Raw genomic sequence first — 18,778 nt, 5'->3', positions numbered from 1 at the left:
CATATCAGAAAACATCAAAGTCAAAAGCACAACTGTTACCAAGACTTAAAGTTTCATGATTTATTCTTTTTTTTTTTTTTATCTGTTGCTTCTGCATAGAAAATTGGCTAGTGTAACTCAGTGTTACATTTTTCAGTGTAACAGTTCTAGTGTTGATTAGGGAGTTAAATTACCTCTGTAAGCGTTAAATTAACAGTCATTGGTGAAAAAAAACCCAGTGTTGGTGTTAATAACCAGTGTTAAACCAAAACCACGGCCATTATTATCATATTTCCCAGCATGCTCTATTGCAGCTAGATTTTTTTTTTATTGTTTGTTTCAATACCTATGTTTTCTAATTGATTAATTAATCTTATGCTACTCAAATATAAATAACATAAATGTTTCTAAACTAATCCAATCTGTTACTCATTGCACCCGTTACTAAAACGGTTGTTCCAGTTTAGATGATTTAGGTAGTCTCATATCTTTGGGTATTTTCACAAGTAGTTTTGAGCTTTAGTTCGAATCAGAGTTTGATTATTTGTTACATAGTATTTTTATTTTTTTGGTCCGGTTGGTTTAACATTTCCAAATGTCAAATTAACTATCATTCCTAAATAAAACCACCCCACTAGCCACAGACGTAAATTCAACGTCTATTCCAAGTTGGTTCAATGTAATTATGTGGAACCAACATTGATTCAACCAGTGTGTGCTCAGTGGGATGTGTCCATTGAAGTCAATTGTTTATAGGCCAAAAATGCTCACGTTAAATCAATCTATGATTATCATGAAGCATCGCTTGTGTGTCCCAATCTTCATATTACTTTTCTTTTGGTCTTCCAGCAACATGCGGGAGGAAACAGCACAATAGCCGCTCCAACTGTGACGTGAATAGGATAAATTAATAGACTACATTCAGTAGCATATATCTCCGGTACAGCTCCGGTCTCAACTAATCTGCATCGGATGCGCTGCTACTCACAGAATGTTTCAGATATGTCAAGTTATGATGTGGCGTGCGTTTCATAAAATGCTTGCAGTCAAACAACCAATAATACTGCGTGACTCTGGTTACTTTCCTGTGTTTGGTCCAGACTGCGTTCTCACCTGCAGCAAACTGCACCGCGGTACGAAATTAATCGCATAGAGACCAACCTCTTTGAGCGAACCACGGTGCGTTGTTTAGTGCAGCTAGAGTGTTCACACCAGTTCAAACAAACCAAACTAAGGGGGTAAACGCACCAGAGTTCGGAAAAACTGCTCCAAGCCAATTCAGTGTGATACCCCCTTAGTCTTCCTAACACTGGCAATCATTCTGAATGCAGTTTGTGGGTGAATAGAAATTCTGAATGTTGGATTCTGGTAGAATTCCAATAGGAATACCACATCACTTTGCAAACCAGCATAATGCGACTTATAGGCCTGATGTGACCTGTAAACCCTGAGTTTCAGGTCACTGTATTAAGGTAAAACTAGGTCCTCAAAATAAGGCCTTATGAAATACAGATTGTTTTGTCTTAAATAATAGTTAACATATTCACTTTGGATCTCACTTGGTGAATGACACAGGACTGAAAATGTATGCATGCAACATTGAACACTACCTCACAAGTTTCAAACATTCTTATGACTATTACTCATCAAATCATATCCAGTCCATTGGGTCCCTCACAGCCAACATCAAACATGCCATGTGACCTTTACAAGGGAATCCTCATTCCAAGGGTCTCTTTTGTATAACACTTCCACATATCTGTTTTAGAAATGTCAAAAGACATAGTTTGGTCATGGATTTAAACAGGGTTCCAGGAAATTCCAGCAGGATACCTCCACCCTCACTCTCTGTTTCCCCCAGGAGAGGTGTACTGGGTGGGGTTGGTTAGTGGTGTTCATCCCCCTCTGGCTCCAGAGCCCCAGACATACTCTCCCGCCTCAGTCTCTGGATCTCATTGTTGAGACCCAGCAGGGTCTGGGCCAGCTGTTGGTCCTGAGAGCGCATTTCCAGCTGCATGGTAATGATGGGAGAATAGATCATATTTTCAGATCAAACACACACACATTCATAGTTCATTCTGATAAAACAGGCAGACTTTCATTCATTTGTATGTTGTTTCTTTATTTACACTAGATTGGCACACCTTAACAAGGCCTTTGAGTGATTCCTCATGAAACCAGGACAAAAAAAGACCATGAATTTTGGTATTATCATCAGATTTAATCCATCGAATGGTACTTTGGAGGATCGATTGTTGACATATATTTGACGTTTGTATCTAAGACGTTTGTATCGTTTGTATCTAAGTTTGTATCTAACCTGTCTTCATCACACCCTGATGAAGACAGCTTGCCTGTCGAAACGTTGGACATTACATTTTTGCATCTGAGCTCTTAGAGTGTGTGGCTCTCCTTTATTTTCAAGTTTTCCACTCCGCTAGCCAGCACCTCGCCTAAATAGGTGTGCGTTTCTTTTTCCTCTACATTGTGCAAATTACCAGCACAGGGCGACCATTTTGAATCCCTTTTCACATTCACTCTGTTGGTAATGCTTATGAATTGCATCATAACTCTAAAAGTAGCAGAGACACCATCACAGAGCTTCTAAACCAACAGGCGCAACATTGCTAGACTTCCAGGAACGCTTGTGAAACAGACCAAACAAACTAGGCTGGGGTTTGGGGTTTGGGGTTTGAGAAGTCAATGAGAAAAGTGAAAAATTCATCCTTAGTTTTTAATTTTCTCATAATCTAAAGGCACAACCTAGATTCCAGCCAATGTCTTAAGTAGTTGAACATGTTGTTACTCCAACCTCATGAAAGTGACAAACTGCAACGTTTTCATTTTTGTCAAAAACAACTTTATATCGAAGGAGTGCCTTTGATTTGATGGCCTGCACATGCACAGTTCCGCGCGAGATGACCGTTAGACCCGATGACGTGTTCTACGCATGAGCTTAGCTAGCCAACGCCGCCATAACATCGTCTACAAGTGTGATCAGGGATTTCTATTGGAGAAGCAGTTTTAGCCTTCATACTGTACTGTCTTTGGCCCCGCTCTGAAAAAATTGATATGCCTGTAGATAATATTATGTTCAAGAATATTTTGAAACATTTCCAAATAAAAAATGGTAGATTTTCTTTATTGTTAGTATATTTTTCAATATTCATAAATGAATGTAAGAAAATTGTTACAGACATCAAAATACTACTCATATTACAGAGCAAGTGGTAAATCTCCATATGACACCAATTCTTTTTTTTTCACCAACAGATTAAACGTGATGTAGTCTTGAAAGAGGCCGGGGTAAGGCCAAAATGTCCTAAATATGCCAACTTTGAATCATTATTTTTCAATTATGATTTTAGATACAAATGTCAAATATATGTCCATCTTCCTCTGAAGGACCCTTCTATGGATTAAATCCTGTGAACATTTTTGCCCCAGTTTCGTGAGGAATCACACCTTTGCAACACAGACATTTCAGGTAAATGTTTAAATATTTGGTTCATTGAGGGCTAGATGACTCAAAGGGACTATGACTGAACAGTGCACAATCACAGCAACAATAAATAAAACACTAATGAATTCTTAACTTTGGGTTACACATCTATACAATCCAATAATGCACAACTCTACAATGCTGCACAGCAACATACTACACTGTCGAAGAGTCAACAGTATTCTACCAAATGCAGATAACTCACCAGTTCAGATCTTAGCCAGGTTATGGCTCCATCTATCTTAGCTCTCCGCAGTTCCTCATTGGCTTGGTAACTCCTGCCAATGCTAATGGACCCAGTATTAGACTCTGGGGCATCCCGTGGTTCACCAGTGGTCCTGAATGCGTGAATCAGTTTGTTCTTGATGTTCTCCAGAACCATGGTTGACAAAGTGTCCTCACTTTGACTGTCTCGATTCATGCTGCCTTCCAAGGAGGCACAGATGTGGATGTGAGTATGTGTCTGTGTATCTTTGCCCCGCGTGTCAAGCACTCTCTTTCCAGCACCGCCAGTCTCCAATATATATTTTTTTGTCCTACTTTTGTTGTTTTTTCTCCTTTTTCCCCCCTTGCTCCTTCACTTGTCTCAATCGACTGGACCCACTGTCCTCTCAGTTTTCCTCGTCCTATCTAGTCGTCCTCCTCCTTGTCTTCCCTCGCTGCAGGAGCAGGATTCCTCCCTCTGTTTCTCAGTAGAAGTTACTGTGCTTCTGTTCAGCTGCCTCACTCATCCCATTCCCCGCTTTGTGTGGGACCGGCTTGTTTTGTCCCCGTTACTATGGAAAACCAGCCCTCCCTCCGCCCCCCCTTTGGTAACCCCAATAAGAATGGTGGAAGATCTTGGACAAAGACCATTGTTGCCTCAAAAAGAACTGAAAGGACTCCCCCAACCCCACCCACCCCCTTTCTCTCTCACTCGCCCTCACTCCCGCCTCCATACAATTTCAGTGTGAGAAATGCTGTGTGGGGGAGCTCTCACTTGTGTGCAGTGTCTATGTGTAGACCTGTGTGTGCGCTTGTGTCAAATCTGTTAAACCTTTTCAGTGTCAGTGTTGCTCACCCCTCTAAAAGACCTGCTTGTCAGCTTAAGAGACAGGTTGGGTGGGACCGGGGAAGGACATAGGCTTGGTGTAGCCGATTGAGAGGCACAAAGGCCGTCCAGTGGTGAAATATATCCAGATCTTTTGTGTCCATTCCCTGTGGGTTTTCTGGATTGGTTGTTGGCACAGACTACAGTCATTCTGACTTTTCTATAGAGATAACACAGAAGTCTAGTGTCCACTCCTCCCTGACATATGTAACTCTGCAGCATTTTCCCAGAGTAGTTAACTGGTTTGCCAGTTTGACGAAGTATTGCAAATGATTGTGCACAACAAGTGTTTCTCCAAGAGGGTGAGAGGTGAATAAATAAATAAAGTGAAGCGAGAGGGAGAGCGAGAGACAGACAGACTTCCTCAAAGCCCTAAAGCTGTCCCCCTTCAATACTCAGACAGACAGACAGACAGACAGACAGACAGACAGACAGACAGACAGACAGACAGACAGACAGACAGACAGACAGACAGACAGACAGACAGACAGACAGACAGACAGACAGACAGACAGACAGACAGACAGACAGACAGACAGACAGACAGACAGACAGACAGACAGACAGACAGACAGAGGGAGACAGTGATAGAGACAGCGATAGAGACAGCGATAGAGACAGCGATAGAGAGACAGAGAGCGAGAGAGATACAGAGAGAGAGAGAGAGAGCGAGAGAGATACAGAGAGAGAGAGAGAGAGAGAGAGAGAGAGATACAGAGATAGAGCGACATATTGTGAGAGAAATGGGCAGAGGCAGAGAGAGCGAGGCAGATGAATATTAATTTCCCATTGCACATACTGACATCAGCAACATTTCATCCGTCAATGTTAGTTCACAAAGCTCTGCTCATCTTCAAATTGAACTAGTAATGAATTCCAGGGCATACAGTATCTCCACCTGAAACAGTTTTCCCCTGCAGTCTAGAGCAATAGTCATTATGCCTAATTCTATGAAAAAAAGGTATATTTTTCTGCATAGGTTATCTAAGTATACCTCTTTACCTGCTCAACTGCCATTTTAATGAGGATGTCATTCTGACTGTTGTAGATCACACATCTCAATATACTGCATTAACATGCCTTGGATATTACATCCAAATTACAACACAGTACATGGAATCATAACACACATCATCAATACAGGCACATATCATGGCATCAATATGAATACACAAATATCATGATATTATCACAAGGTGCCAGATTACATTTAAACCAAGTATTTTTTTGAATATCTAAGCATACCCGTTGAGCTGTATGTATCCTCCTGGCTGGTGGTTCTTATTTTAAATAAACTAAATATGCTTCTCTGCATCTTTGCTAAAACAAAAAAGTAAAATATTGAAAGGAATGAGTGTTATTCAGTGCATTTATTAATTGCTTGCTTTTCTGAAGTCTAGCAACCTTGCCAGCAGGCATGCCAGCTAAGATAGTTAGACAAGTTACTCTAACTTGATAGCCTGAAATGGCCTGGTAGCTAGTGATGAGGTTGGGAGATTGGGAACCTATCTAGCTGGCTAGCTAAAGTCAACTTCATAACATTTCAAGGGGGCTAGTATTACATAGAAACAACAAAACATTATCCTTTTATTTATTCATCAAGAATGAATCAATAGGCTACATAGCTTGATCCAATTAATTTACACACATATAGTGCTTTCAGAAAGTATTCATACCCCTTGACTTATTCCACATTTTATTGCGTTACAGCCTGAATTCAAAATGGATTAATATTGATTTATTTTCTCACCCATTTACACACAATACCCCATAATGACAAAGTCAAAACATGTTTTCGAATTGTTTGAACATTTATTGAAAATAAAATACAGAAATATCGAATTTACATAAGTTGTCACACGCTGAGTCAATACATGTTAGAATCACCTTTGGCAGAGATTACAGCTTTGAGTCTTTCTGGGTAAGTCTTGAAGAGCTTTACACACCTGGATTGTACCATATTTGCACATTTTTATTTTTTAAATGATTCAAACTCTGTCAAGTTGGTTGTTGATTATTGCTAGAAAGCCATTTTCAAGTCTGCCATAGATTTTCAAGCCAATTTAAGTCAAAACTGTAATTAGGCCACTCAGGAACATTCAATGTTGTTTTGGTAAGCAACTCCAGTGCATATTTGGCCTTGTGTTCTAGGTGATTGTCCTGATGAAAGAACAACTGACAAGCATACCGCTAACATGATGCAGCCACCACCATGCTTAGATATGAAGAGTGGTACTTGAATTCAGGACATAACATTAATTTCATTGCCACATTTTTTGCAGTTTTACTTTAGTGCCTTATTGCAAACAGGATGCATGTTTTGGAATATTTGTATTCTGTCATTTAGTATTGTGGAGTATCTACAATGTTGTTGATCCATCCTCAGTTTTCTCCTATTTATTTAACCTTTATTTTATCAGGGAGTCATACTGAGACCAAGATATAATATTTGACAAAAACATGATCATTTCAAACATTGCTTACATTTGTATACGATCACGTGTCTATCTATTATGCGTGTGAATACTTGGGAACAGATTTCCAAGAATTCAAATAAGGGGTGTTTTTATGTCGAACAATGAATTTAAAAATATATACATATTTTTATTTATGTTAAGAAAACTTGGGGGGCCAAATAAAACCACACGGGGGCCAGTTGAGGAACCCTGCCCTAGAGGCACCAAAACATCAAATTTAAGAACATTTTGAAGATTGTTCCACAAATAAGGTGTAAGAAAACTAAAAGCTGATTTACCTAACTCAGCAGAGGCCAAAGGAATTTCAAGAGTTAGCCATGCCTGAGACTGGGTGTGGTAACTCGTATGCCTAAAGTTTAATAATGATGTTAGGTACAGTAGGACTTTTTGTAAAAAGGCTTCATAAATGAAAACATAGCAATATATCAACCTACAGCTGAAGTCGGAAGTTTACATACACTTAGGTTGGAGTCATTAAAACTTGTTTTTCCACCACTCCACAAATGTCTTGTTAACAAACTATAGTTTTGGCAAGTCGGTTAGGACATCTACTTTGTGCATGACACAAATCATTTTTCCAACAATTGTTCACAGACAGGTTATTTCACTTATAATTCACTGTATCACAATTCCAGTGGGTCAGAAGTTTACATACACTAAGTTGACTGTGCCTTTAAACAGCTTGGAAAATTCCAGAAAATGATGTCATGGCTTTAGAAGCTTCTGATAGGCTAATTGACATCATTTGAGTCAATTGGAGGTGTACCTGTGGATGTATTTCAAGGCCTACCTTCAAACTCAGTGCCTCTTTGCTTGACATCAGGGGAAAATCTAAAGAAATCAGCCAAGACTCAGCTACGGTCCTTTATTCTCAGTTATGATCTCAGAGCAGGACAGAACTTGCTTTGGCAGGGAAGAAGAGGAATTTCTACACTTCAGTGCATTTACTGTTTTCCAACATTTTGAAGGATCAGAAGGAAAGTCAGACATCGAGCTTGAAAAGTAGCTTGATTAGCTTTCTTACTCGACATAGTACATCTGTTTCTCAATTGTGTGAAATATTTGCCAGTTCACTACAGAGTCAGTTTAATTAGACAATCCAGATTCAAAAAATGACCAACTCCGAGGACAGAAAAGGAGTTAAACATTCAGATATAGCACCAATAACATCCGCCATGGAGGCAGTGGGGGCGGTAAATAAATGTGTATTCTGGTTTATGGACACATCTACAACCAAGAGCTTAACATTCTTGGGAACAGAAATATTTAATAATTGGGACGCCATGAAGATAGATTTTACATATATTGCCACTCCTCCTCCTTAACTGTAATCTGTCACATCTAAATACATTCGAATCATTTATTTCAATCTCTTTATCAGAGACAGAACCATTTAACCATGTTTCCCGAGAGAACCAGAATGTCAGGACACACGTCCTGTACCCAAATGTAATTTCTTTATCATACTTCACAGATTTAGGTCACCATTGGCCTCATGGTGAAATCGCTGAGTGGTTTCCTTCCTCTCCGGCAACTGAGTTAGGAAGGACGCCTGTATCTTTGTAGTAACTGGGTGTATTGATACACCATCTAAAGTGTAATTAATAACTTCACCATGCTCAAAGGGATATTCAATGTTTGCTTTTTATTTTTACCATTGGAAAGCCTCCTTGGTCATTGTGGTTGAATCTGTGTTTGAAATTCACTGCTTGACTCAGGGACCTTACAGATAATTGTATATGTGGGGTACTGTAACGTGGGTCGTCTAAAGGGGACCAAGGCGCAGCGTGTAGAGTGCTCATATTTACTTTATTAATGAAACACGACCACCAACAGTTCCGTCAGGTAACACATACAAAACGGAAAACAACTACCCACACCCACACATGAAAAACAGGCTGCCTAAGTATGGCTTCCAATCAGAGACAACGATAGACCGCTGCCTCTGATTGGAAACCATACCTGGCCAAACATAGAAAACGAAAACATAGAATTAGAAATCTAGAAAACCCACATGGAAACAGAAAACCAAAACCACCCAAAACACCCCCCTCACGCCCTGACCACTCTACTATGGAAAATGACCTCTTACAAGGGTCAGGACGTGACAGGTACAGAGATGAGGTAGTCATTCGAAAATCAAGAAAGTATATATATATACACGGTATATAGAGTATTATAATACGTTATTATTATAGCGTAATATTGCCTCTCGGGCCCCCTACGGCTTGGGCCAAGGGGCTTCCCTGTAAAGCCTCTGAATTAATCCAGTCACAAAGCAAGTGTGAAAAGTCTGGAAACCCCTCCCTCTCTCCCTTTCTCTCTCCCTTTCTCTCTCTCCAATTGATGTCACCTCTCCCGGTGACATCTGCCCCCTCTCTTTCCGTTTTATTGTAACCAGCATCCTCACCCACTGAGCACCAACCGACACCGGAAGTCCATGGACCTTGAAAAGTAGTTACAATTTTGTCAGTCCATCCTGGCCTTGATTTCAACATCCACAGATTTCAACATCCACAGAGGTTTGGATCGGGCTTCATTTGGCCCATGTTTCATTTGGCCCAAGTTTGGACAGCACAGCACATAACAGTACAGTAGAGCACAGTAGAGTACAGTACTGTAAAGAAAAGTAGAGTATAGTTCAGTACACTACATTACAGTACAGTAGAGCACAGTAGAGTAGAGTACTGTAAAGTAGAGTATAGATCAGTACAGTAGAGAAAAGTAGCATATAGTCCAAGTACTGTAGAGTAGAATAGAGTGGAGTAGAGTTCAGTACAGTACACAGTTGATCACACTAGAGTTGAGTACACTGTAATGTACTGTACTGTACGGAACTATACTGTACTGAACTATACTGTACTTTACTATATTTAACTATATTTGACTGTACTTTATTGAACGTTGCTGTGCTGTACTTTGATGTCCAAACTTGTGAAACATGATTGGTTCAGATTTGGCCCGGTCTGGACCAACCACATTTGGTCTTCTTTGGTGGCGGAGCTCATTAAAATAATAGCCAGTGTGTAGAATAATACCCAAATATGCAGGAGGATAGGAGGATAGTCATATTTTTACCTTTGTGTACCTATTTAGGATAAATCTGTCACGTCCTGACCAGTATAAGGGGTTATTTGTTATTGTATTTTGGTCAGGACATGGCAGGGGTGTGTTTGTTTTGTGTTGTCGGGATTTTTGGGTAGTGTTCTATGTTTTCTATGTTCTATGTTCTATTTTCTATTTTTTCTATTTCTATGTCTAGTTTATTGTTTTAACCTTCAATTGGAGGCAGCTGTTCCTCGTTGCCTCTAATTGAAGGTCCTATTTAGTAGGGGTATTTTTCATGGGGTTTTTGTGGGTAGTTGTACCTTGTTTAGCTGTGTGCCTGACAGGACTGTTTTTCGTTGTTCTTTTTGTTTGTGTGTTTCTTTGTTTCGTTTCTTCAAATAAAGGAGAAAATGAGCATACACATTCCCGCTGTGTTTTGGTCCAATTCATACGACGCCCGTGACAGACCTACCCACCACCAACGGACCAAGCAGCGGAGGAAGGAGCAGCAGCAGAGCTGTAAAGAGGACTGGTCATGGGAGGACATCCTGGACGGCAAGGGATCCTACGCGTGGGAAGAGATCCTGGCCGGAAGGGATCGCCTCCCATGGGAACAGGTGGAGGCAGCCAGGAGAGAGGAGATACTGATGGGTGAGTCACCATGGAGGAAGGCTGAAGAGGACCGGGGACGCTATGCGGGAACATGGCTAGTAAGGAAGCCTGAGAGGCAGCCCCAATAAAAAAAAAATTGGGGGGGGGCACACGGGGAGATTGGCTAGGGCAGGCAGTAGACCTGAACCAACTCCCCGTGCTTATTATGGGGAGCAGCGGATCAGAAGAGCGCCGGTGTATGCGGAACTGCACACGATCTTGCCCATGCGCACACACAGTCCGGTGCGAGCGATCCCAGCCCCTCGCAAGTGCCGTGCTAGAGTCGGCATCCAGCCTGGAAGGAGGATACCTGCGCAGCACATCTAGCCACCAGTGCGCCTCCTAGGCCCAGGCTACCCTACGCCTGCTCTACGCACGGCAGCCATCAGGCCTCTGCACAGACCAGTTCGCCCTGTGCCAGCACTCCGCTCGTGCAGGGCTACTATTACCATCCAGCCAGGACGGGTTGTGCAGGAGGTGCGCTTCAGACCTCCAGTGCCTACTCATGACCCAGTGTATCCAGTTCCTGCTCCTCGCACTAGCCCTGAGGTGCGTGTCTCTAGTCTGCGCCTCCAAAGCCAGCACCACGCACCAGGCCTCCAGTGCGTCAGCCCAGTCTAGTACGTCCTGTTCCTGCTCCTCGCACTATCCTCGGGGTGCGTGTCTCCAGTCTGGTACCTCCAGTACCAGCCCCACGCACCAGGCCTCCAGTGCGTCAGCCCAGTCCAGCTCGTCCTGCTCCTGCTCCTCGCACTAGCCCTGTGGTGTGTGTCCCTAGTCTGGCGCCTCCTAAGCCAGCCCCACGCATCAGGCCTTCAGTGCGCAGTCCCCGTCCAGAGCTTCCGACGACAGTGCCCCGTCCAAAGCTTCCGGCGACAGTGCCCCGTCTAGAGATGGCCCACATTCTGGAGCCTGCAGAGACGGCCCACAGTCTGGAGACGGCCCACAGTCCGGAGCCTGCAGAGACGGCCCACAGTCCGGAGCCTGCAGAGACGGCCCACAGTCCGGAGCCTGCAGAGACGGCCCACAGTCCGGAGCCTGCAGAGACGGCCCACAGTCCGGAGCCGACAGAGACGGCCCACAATCCGGAGCCGACAGAGACGGCCCACAGTCCGGAGCTGGCGCCTCCTAAGCCAGCCCCACGCATCAGGCCTTCAGTGCGCAGTCCCCGTCCAGAGCTGTCATTTTGGAACTTGGTAGTGATCCTCTGTAGCAGCACAAGAAGTGTTCATCGGGAGCTTCATGAAATGGGTGTCCTTGACCGAGTTCGCCGCCATTGGACGAAGACTGTCTGAAAAGCATTCCAGGTAAAGCTGGTTGAGAGAATGCCAGGCATGTGCAAAGCTGTCATCAAGGCAAAGGGTATCTACTTTGAAGAATCTCAAATCTCAAATATATTTATGTCTTCACTACTATTCTACAATGTAGAACATTTTAAAAATAAAGAAAAACCCTTGAATGTGTAGGTGCGTCCAAACTTTTGACTGGTACTGTATATACAAAAGTATGAGGACACCCCCACATACTTTTGTGTGTACACTGCTCAAAAAAATAAAGGGAACACTTAAACAACACAATGTAACTCCAAGTCAATCACACTTCTGTGAAATCAAACTGTCCACTTAGGAAGCAACACTGATTGACAATACATTTCAAATGCTGTTGTGCAAATGGAATAGACAACAGGTGGAAATTATAGGCAATTAGCAAGACACCCCCAATAAAGGAGTGGTTCTGCAGGTGGGGACCACAGACCACTTCTCAGTTCCTATGATTCCTGGTTGATGTTTTGGTCACTTTTGAATGCTGGCGGTGCTTTCACTCTAGTGGTAGCATGAGACGGAGTCTACAACCCACACAAGTGGCTCAGGTAGTGCAGCTCATCCAGGATGGCACATCAATGCGAGCTGTGGCAAGAATGTTTGCTGTGTCTGTCAGCGTAGTGTCCAGAGCATGGAGGCGCTACCAGGAGACAGGCCAGTACATCAGGAGACGTGGAGGAAGCCGTAGGAGGGCAACAACCCAGCAGCAGGACCACTACCTCCGCCTTTGTGCAAGGAGGAGCAGGAGAAGCACTGCCAGAGCCCTGCAAAATGACCTCCAGCAGGCCACAAATGTGCATGTGTCTGCTCAAACGGTCAGAAACAGACTCCATGAGGGTGGTATGAGGGCCCGACATCCACAGGTGGGGATTGAGCTGACAGCCCAACACCGTGCAGGACGTTTGGCATTTGCCAGAGAACACCAAGATTGGCAAATTCGCCACTGGCGCCCTGTGCTCTTCACAGATGAAAGCAGGTTCACACTGAGCACATGACAGACGTGACAGAGTCTGGAGACGCCGTGGAGAACGTTCTGCTGCCTGCAACATCCTCCAGCATGACCGGTTTGGCGGTGGGTCAGTCAAGGGGTGGGGTGGCATTTCTTTGGGGGGGCCGCACAGCCCTCCATGTGCTCACCAGAGGTAGCCTGACTGCCATTAGGTACAGAGATGAGATCCTCAGACCCCTTGTGAGACCATATGCTGGTGCGGTTGGCCCTGGGTTCCTCCTAATGCAAGACAATGCTAGACCTCATGTGGCTGGAGTGTGTCAGCAGTTCCTGCAAGAGGAAGGCATTGATGCTATGGACTGGCCCGCCCGTTCCCCAGACCTGAATCCAATTGAGCACATCTGGGACATCATGTCTCGCTTCATCCACCAACGCCACGTTGCACCACAGACTGTCCAGGAGTTGGCGGATGCTTTAGTCCAGGTCTGGGAGGAGATCCCTCAGGAGACTATCTGCCACCTCATCAGGAGCATGCCCAGGCGTTGTAGGGAGGTCATACAGGCACGTGGAGGCCACACACACTACTGAGCCTCATTTTGACTTGTTTTAAGGACATTACATCAAAGTTGGATCAGCCTGTAGTGTGGTTTTCCACTTTAATTTTGAGTGTGTCTCCAAATCCAGACCTTCATGGGTTGACAAATTGGATTTCCATTTATTATTTTTGTGTGATTTTGTTGTCAGCACATTCAACTATGTAAAGGAAAAAGTATTTAATAAGATTATTTCTTTCATTCAGATCTAGGATGTGTTGTTTAAGTGTTCCCTTTATTTTTTTGAGCAGTATATATATACAATGATACAATATATATAGTATGATACAATATATATATATTGTATCATACTAAATGGAGAGTCACAGATGTATATACAGAATAATACGAAATGTTCTGAGACCATGTTGCTTAAATACCTTAGGGTCTGGTAAGGGCTTGGTGTGTTTGGTTTTGGGGGCTCCGTGGTGGCACAGCGGTCTAAGGCACTGCATCTCAGTGCTAGAGGCGTCACTACATACCCGGGTTCAATTCCAGGCTGTATCACAACCGGCTGTGACTGGTCCCATAGCAAGGGACACAATTGGACAAGTGTCATCCGGGATAGGGTTTGGCTGGCTTGTAAATAAGAATTTGTTCTTAACTGACTTGCCCACCTTTGTTTTTGTCCGAGGTTTGACGGTCACACACTGAATTCAAAACACACATGTTTGCGCAAAGCACACGTTAAATACAAACATTTCATTTTTGAAGATCTTAAGTAATATTATATCAAGTGTTACCAGCAGATGTGTTAACACTTTTTGCTTCATGCTATATTTGAGACAAGTTACTGATATTGTTGCGGTGAACAGACTTATTTACTGTTAAAATTGTGTTAATAAATGTTAACTTTTATTTCATTGAGCATATATACACACAGTTACTACCTATCCTGATTTATAATGCTATTTACTTTCCTCATGAGAATGGAGACAGACGATACCATATAGACATACTGAGAAGCTGAATGTGCTTTGTACATTAAGTTATACCAGCTCCAGTAAAGAGATCAGAGACTTGTGACTTCAACGTCATCTTTACTAAACAACTTAACACAATTAACAATTGAAACAATTAACACAGCAGACAAAAACAAGGTTTGACCACTCCTCAAAAATGGCTTCACTCCTGCTCCTCAAAAGAGGCAAAGGCAGTCATTTTCTTGTTGTCAACTTCCTCCACATAGAACATCTTAATTTCTCTGTAACATGAATGGTTCCTTGAGAATATTTTCCTCTTCATCCAGGCCATCATACCACCGTAGTTCTTTAAGGGTTGTAATGGGGTATTCCCCGTCCATCCCAATTACACTAGGGAGGGAAACAGTGCCTTTAAATGTTTGGCGTTCGCACCACCTTGCTGCCTCCAAGGTGTCCCTTAGAAGAACATCTGCTTCCTTGAAGAAAAAGGAAGAATAAATATTTAGTAGTGCCTCATTGGATGATCAAGTCAAATTACACCCCACTTTCACAATACCACCATGCAAACAAACACTTACTCAAGGGGTTTTCAGTGATATCTATAACTACTCAACAAGTCATCACGACTATTATATCTTGCCATGCATCAAGCCTTCACCATTACACAGTAGACTACGTACCCAGTTCACAGCTCGCCGTGCATTTTGTTTTCAGTATCATCTAGAAAGAAAACAGATTGTGGTCATTAAGTAATTTAAGGGAACCTCTAGGGATGTGTATACAATAATGCACCTTACTTTACACAATTGGCCTATACAGTACCTTACTTCACACAATTGGCCTATACAGTACCTGATCCTGCAGAGCTGGATGCTGATGTGACATGCTGTGACTTCTTGGTGTGGAGGACGTCTTCTACATCATCCTGAAATATATTGGAGAGGGGTTAAAGTCTTTAAACATTGGTTTAAGACTATACCACTCATCATGACACCTACCTGTAGTGGGTTTTGTTTTCGCCACCTTTTTCGATCTTTCAACCTCTCTTCTTCAGACATTAGTGAGTGAATGACATGCATTAAATATGAAAATATATTCAGGTCAGTCTGGCTACAGTGAAACAAGTGATTAAGGATGCAAATGAAACGTTTTTATAATGTTCAAGACTTACGGCATGGGAAAGTTCTGCAGGAGAACTAGGCGCCACCATGGCCTAATTTGCTGCATGTTTTCCTTTGATAAAGAAAATCACACAATTGGATGGGTATCCCAAAAACATTATATCCACTAGTGATGAGAATTTAATCATTTATACATACCTCAGTGAAATCACACTGTGCTTCCATTGCAATGTACAGAGCGTACTGTAAGTTAAGGAGTAGGTTGTTAAAACCTCTTACATCTAGACGTTCCGCTAGCGGAACACCTGCTCCATTATCCAATGATAGGCGTGACGCGAATTACAAATTCCTCAAAAATACAAAAACTTCAATTTTTCAAACATATGACTATTTCACAGCATTTTAAAGACAAGACTCTCCTTTATCTAACCACACTGTCCGATTTCAGAAAGGCTTTACAGCGAAAGCAAAACATTAGATTATGTCAGCAGAGTACCAAGCCAGAAATAATCAGACACCCATTTTTCAAGCTAGCATATAATGTCACAAAAACCCAGAAGACAGCTAAATGCAGCACTAACCTTTGATGATCTTCATCAGATGACAACCCTAGGACATTATGTTATACAATACATGCATGTTTTGTTCAATCAAGTTCATATTTATATCAAAAAACAGCTTTTTACATTAGCATGTGACGTTCAGAACTAGCATACCCCCGCAAACTTCCGGGGAATTTGCTAACAATTTACTAAATTACTCACGATAAACGTTCACAAAAAGCATAAATTATTTTAAGAATTATAGATACAGAACTCCTCTATGCACTCGATATGTCCGATTTTAAAATAGCCTTTTGGTGAAAGCACATTTTGCAATATTCTAAGTACATAGCCCAGCCATAACGTGCTAGCTATTTAGACACCCGGCAAGTTTAGCACTCACCAATATCAGATTTACTATTATAAAAGTTTGATTACCTTTTGTTGTCTTCGTCAGAATGCACTCCCAGGACTGCTACTTCAATAACAAATGTTGGTTTGGTCCAAAATAATCCATCGTTATATCCGAATAGCGGCGTTTTGTTCGTGCGTCCCAGACACTATCCGAATGGTAAAGAAGGGTCGTGCACATGGCGCAATTCGTGACAAAAAAATTCTAAATATTCCATTACAGTACTTCGAAGCATGTCAACCGCTGTTTAAAATCAATTTTTATGCAATTTCTCTCGTAAAAAAGCGATAATATTCCGAACGGGAATCTCCTTTTCGGCAAACAGAGGAAAAATCACAAAGACGGGGGCGGCCAGGGCACACGCCTAAGCCCACAGTCCCTTGATCGGCCACTTGAGAAAGGCGATAATGTGTTTCAGCCTGGGGCTGGGATGATGACATTCTGTTTCTTCCCGGGCTCTGAGCGCCCATGGAAGACGTAGGAAGTGTCACGTTAGAGCAGAGATCCTTTGTAAAAGATAGAGATGGCAAAGAAGTTCAAGAAATGGTCAGACAGGCCACTTCCTGTAAAGGAATCTCTCAGGTTTTGACCTGCCATTTAAGTTCTGTTATACTCAGACACCATTCAAACAGTTTTAGAAACTTTGGAGTGTTTTCTATCCAAAGCCAATAATTATATGCATATTCTAGTTACTGGGCAGGAGTAGTAACCAGATTAAATCGGGTATGTTTTTTATCCAGCCGTGAAAATACTGCCCCCTAGCCATAACAGGTTAAGTTTGATAGCAATGATAACAGTAAATAATAATAATACCCCACCTCAGGAATATATTTCAGGATGTAGAAGACGCGCACGTGCCCCACCCCCACCCCAGAAGTCACAGCATGTCACATCAGCATCCAACTCCGCAGGGGTTTGATGTATGAATTGTGTAAAAACTGTAGGAAACTGGTCCCAAAAAGTGTCAAGAATAATAAACAAGAAAAAGTATGAACAACAGTGTGCTTTGCATGCTGCAAGCACAAGCTGCAAGCACAGAAATAATAACTTTTCATATGTTATAACAGAAAATAGGACTAATATAATATACTGAATAGCCAGCATCTTACCATCAAAACAAACACCCCATAGTTGTTAGAGAAACCTTGCTTTGGTAGGCCCTGTGGTGTGAACAAGGTACCATTTTCAATAAAGGAATGACAATCAAATAATTTATAGGAATATCTAACCTGAACATCATCCACAACAAAAGTCCTCCAAGGTCCACAGGACAAGATCTGAGCAATGTTTCTGTGAACACAGTGTATGTGAAAGTAAAGAAAAAGTACAATTCAAAAGCTTTTTATGCTCCAGCATGCATAACAGTTTTGAACACAGTTGGAACTGAATTAGCCCAAGTATTTTTCACAACATGTATGGGTGTTGCTGGACCAGAAAATGTATTTGACTGCAAACACACCATTTCTCACATCAATGCACTCACCTGACAAAAATCTTGCATTGGACACTGTTTCAAAGCAATGTGTATGCTTTCTTCGTAAATGTGTTTTGAAGTTTTTCTTATTTAACTTCAGTTTGCAGTGTGGACAAGTTACAATGACTTTTCTTGACTTGCCATGCATGTTGGGACCAGGTGATTTCATTATTGTATTTACACTTTGTGTAGACTCGCTATGTGTAACTAAGGGAATGGCATCAACAATACACATTTAGAGCCAGCCAAACACAACAAGCCATACATTGAAGAAACACAGAAAATCAACGATCAAATCAATTACATAACTACAAACCTAGGCTTACTGCTCAAGTAGGCAAATTTGTCCAAATAAGATTCCCTCATTGAGAGCAATTAGCTACCTCAAGTGCAAATGGGCACTAATTAACCGATGCTAACATCGGTGTGGTAGTTGGTCATATAAAAATGTACCACTGCACTGGTATAACATGAATATTACAAAGTACATTATGCATAATGACAGTCTCACTTCTATGGTTTATATTTTTATCCATGTAGGTCAGGTTCGATTAAGAACTTGGGTGACCTTGAAGGAGACGGGAAGGGTTCGGGTTAACGCGTTTGACTCCACCCACTTTGAGCCCGGCCCCAAAGTATTTTGAGCCTGACCCCGAAGTATGACTCTGCCACATTGAGCCCGGCCCCGCCGTTTG

At 42.2% G+C, this 18,778-nt stretch overlaps 1 protein-coding gene across 1 annotated transcript; it reads right to left on the bottom strand.

The window, feature by feature from the left end:
- Positions 1 to 45: 45 nt before the first annotated feature.
- LOC123726745 (alanine and arginine rich domain containing protein) lies at positions 46 to 4,268 on the bottom strand. The gene is made up of 2 exons (XM_045694629.2): positions 3,687 to 4,268; positions 46 to 1,990 (listed from the first exon to the last, which is right to left on the bottom strand). Exons 1-2 carry the CDS (start codon positions 3,900 to 3,902, stop codon positions 1,865 to 1,867), a joined length of 342 nt encoding a protein of 113 aa, XP_045550585.1. The 5' UTR covers positions 3,903 to 4,268; the 3' UTR covers positions 46 to 1,864.
- Between the last annotated feature and the right edge of the window lie 14,510 nt (positions 4,269 to 18,778).

The sequence above is a fragment of the Salmo salar genome, chromosome 14 (assembly GCF_965601325.2).
Source record: "Salmo salar chromosome 14, fSalSal1, whole genome shotgun sequence".
Classification (NCBI taxonomy): Eukaryota; Metazoa; Chordata; class Actinopteri; order Salmoniformes; family Salmonidae; genus Salmo; species Salmo salar.
The sequence above is the reverse complement of the archived record's forward strand: the minus strand, read 5'-3'. Positions and strand labels throughout refer to the sequence as shown.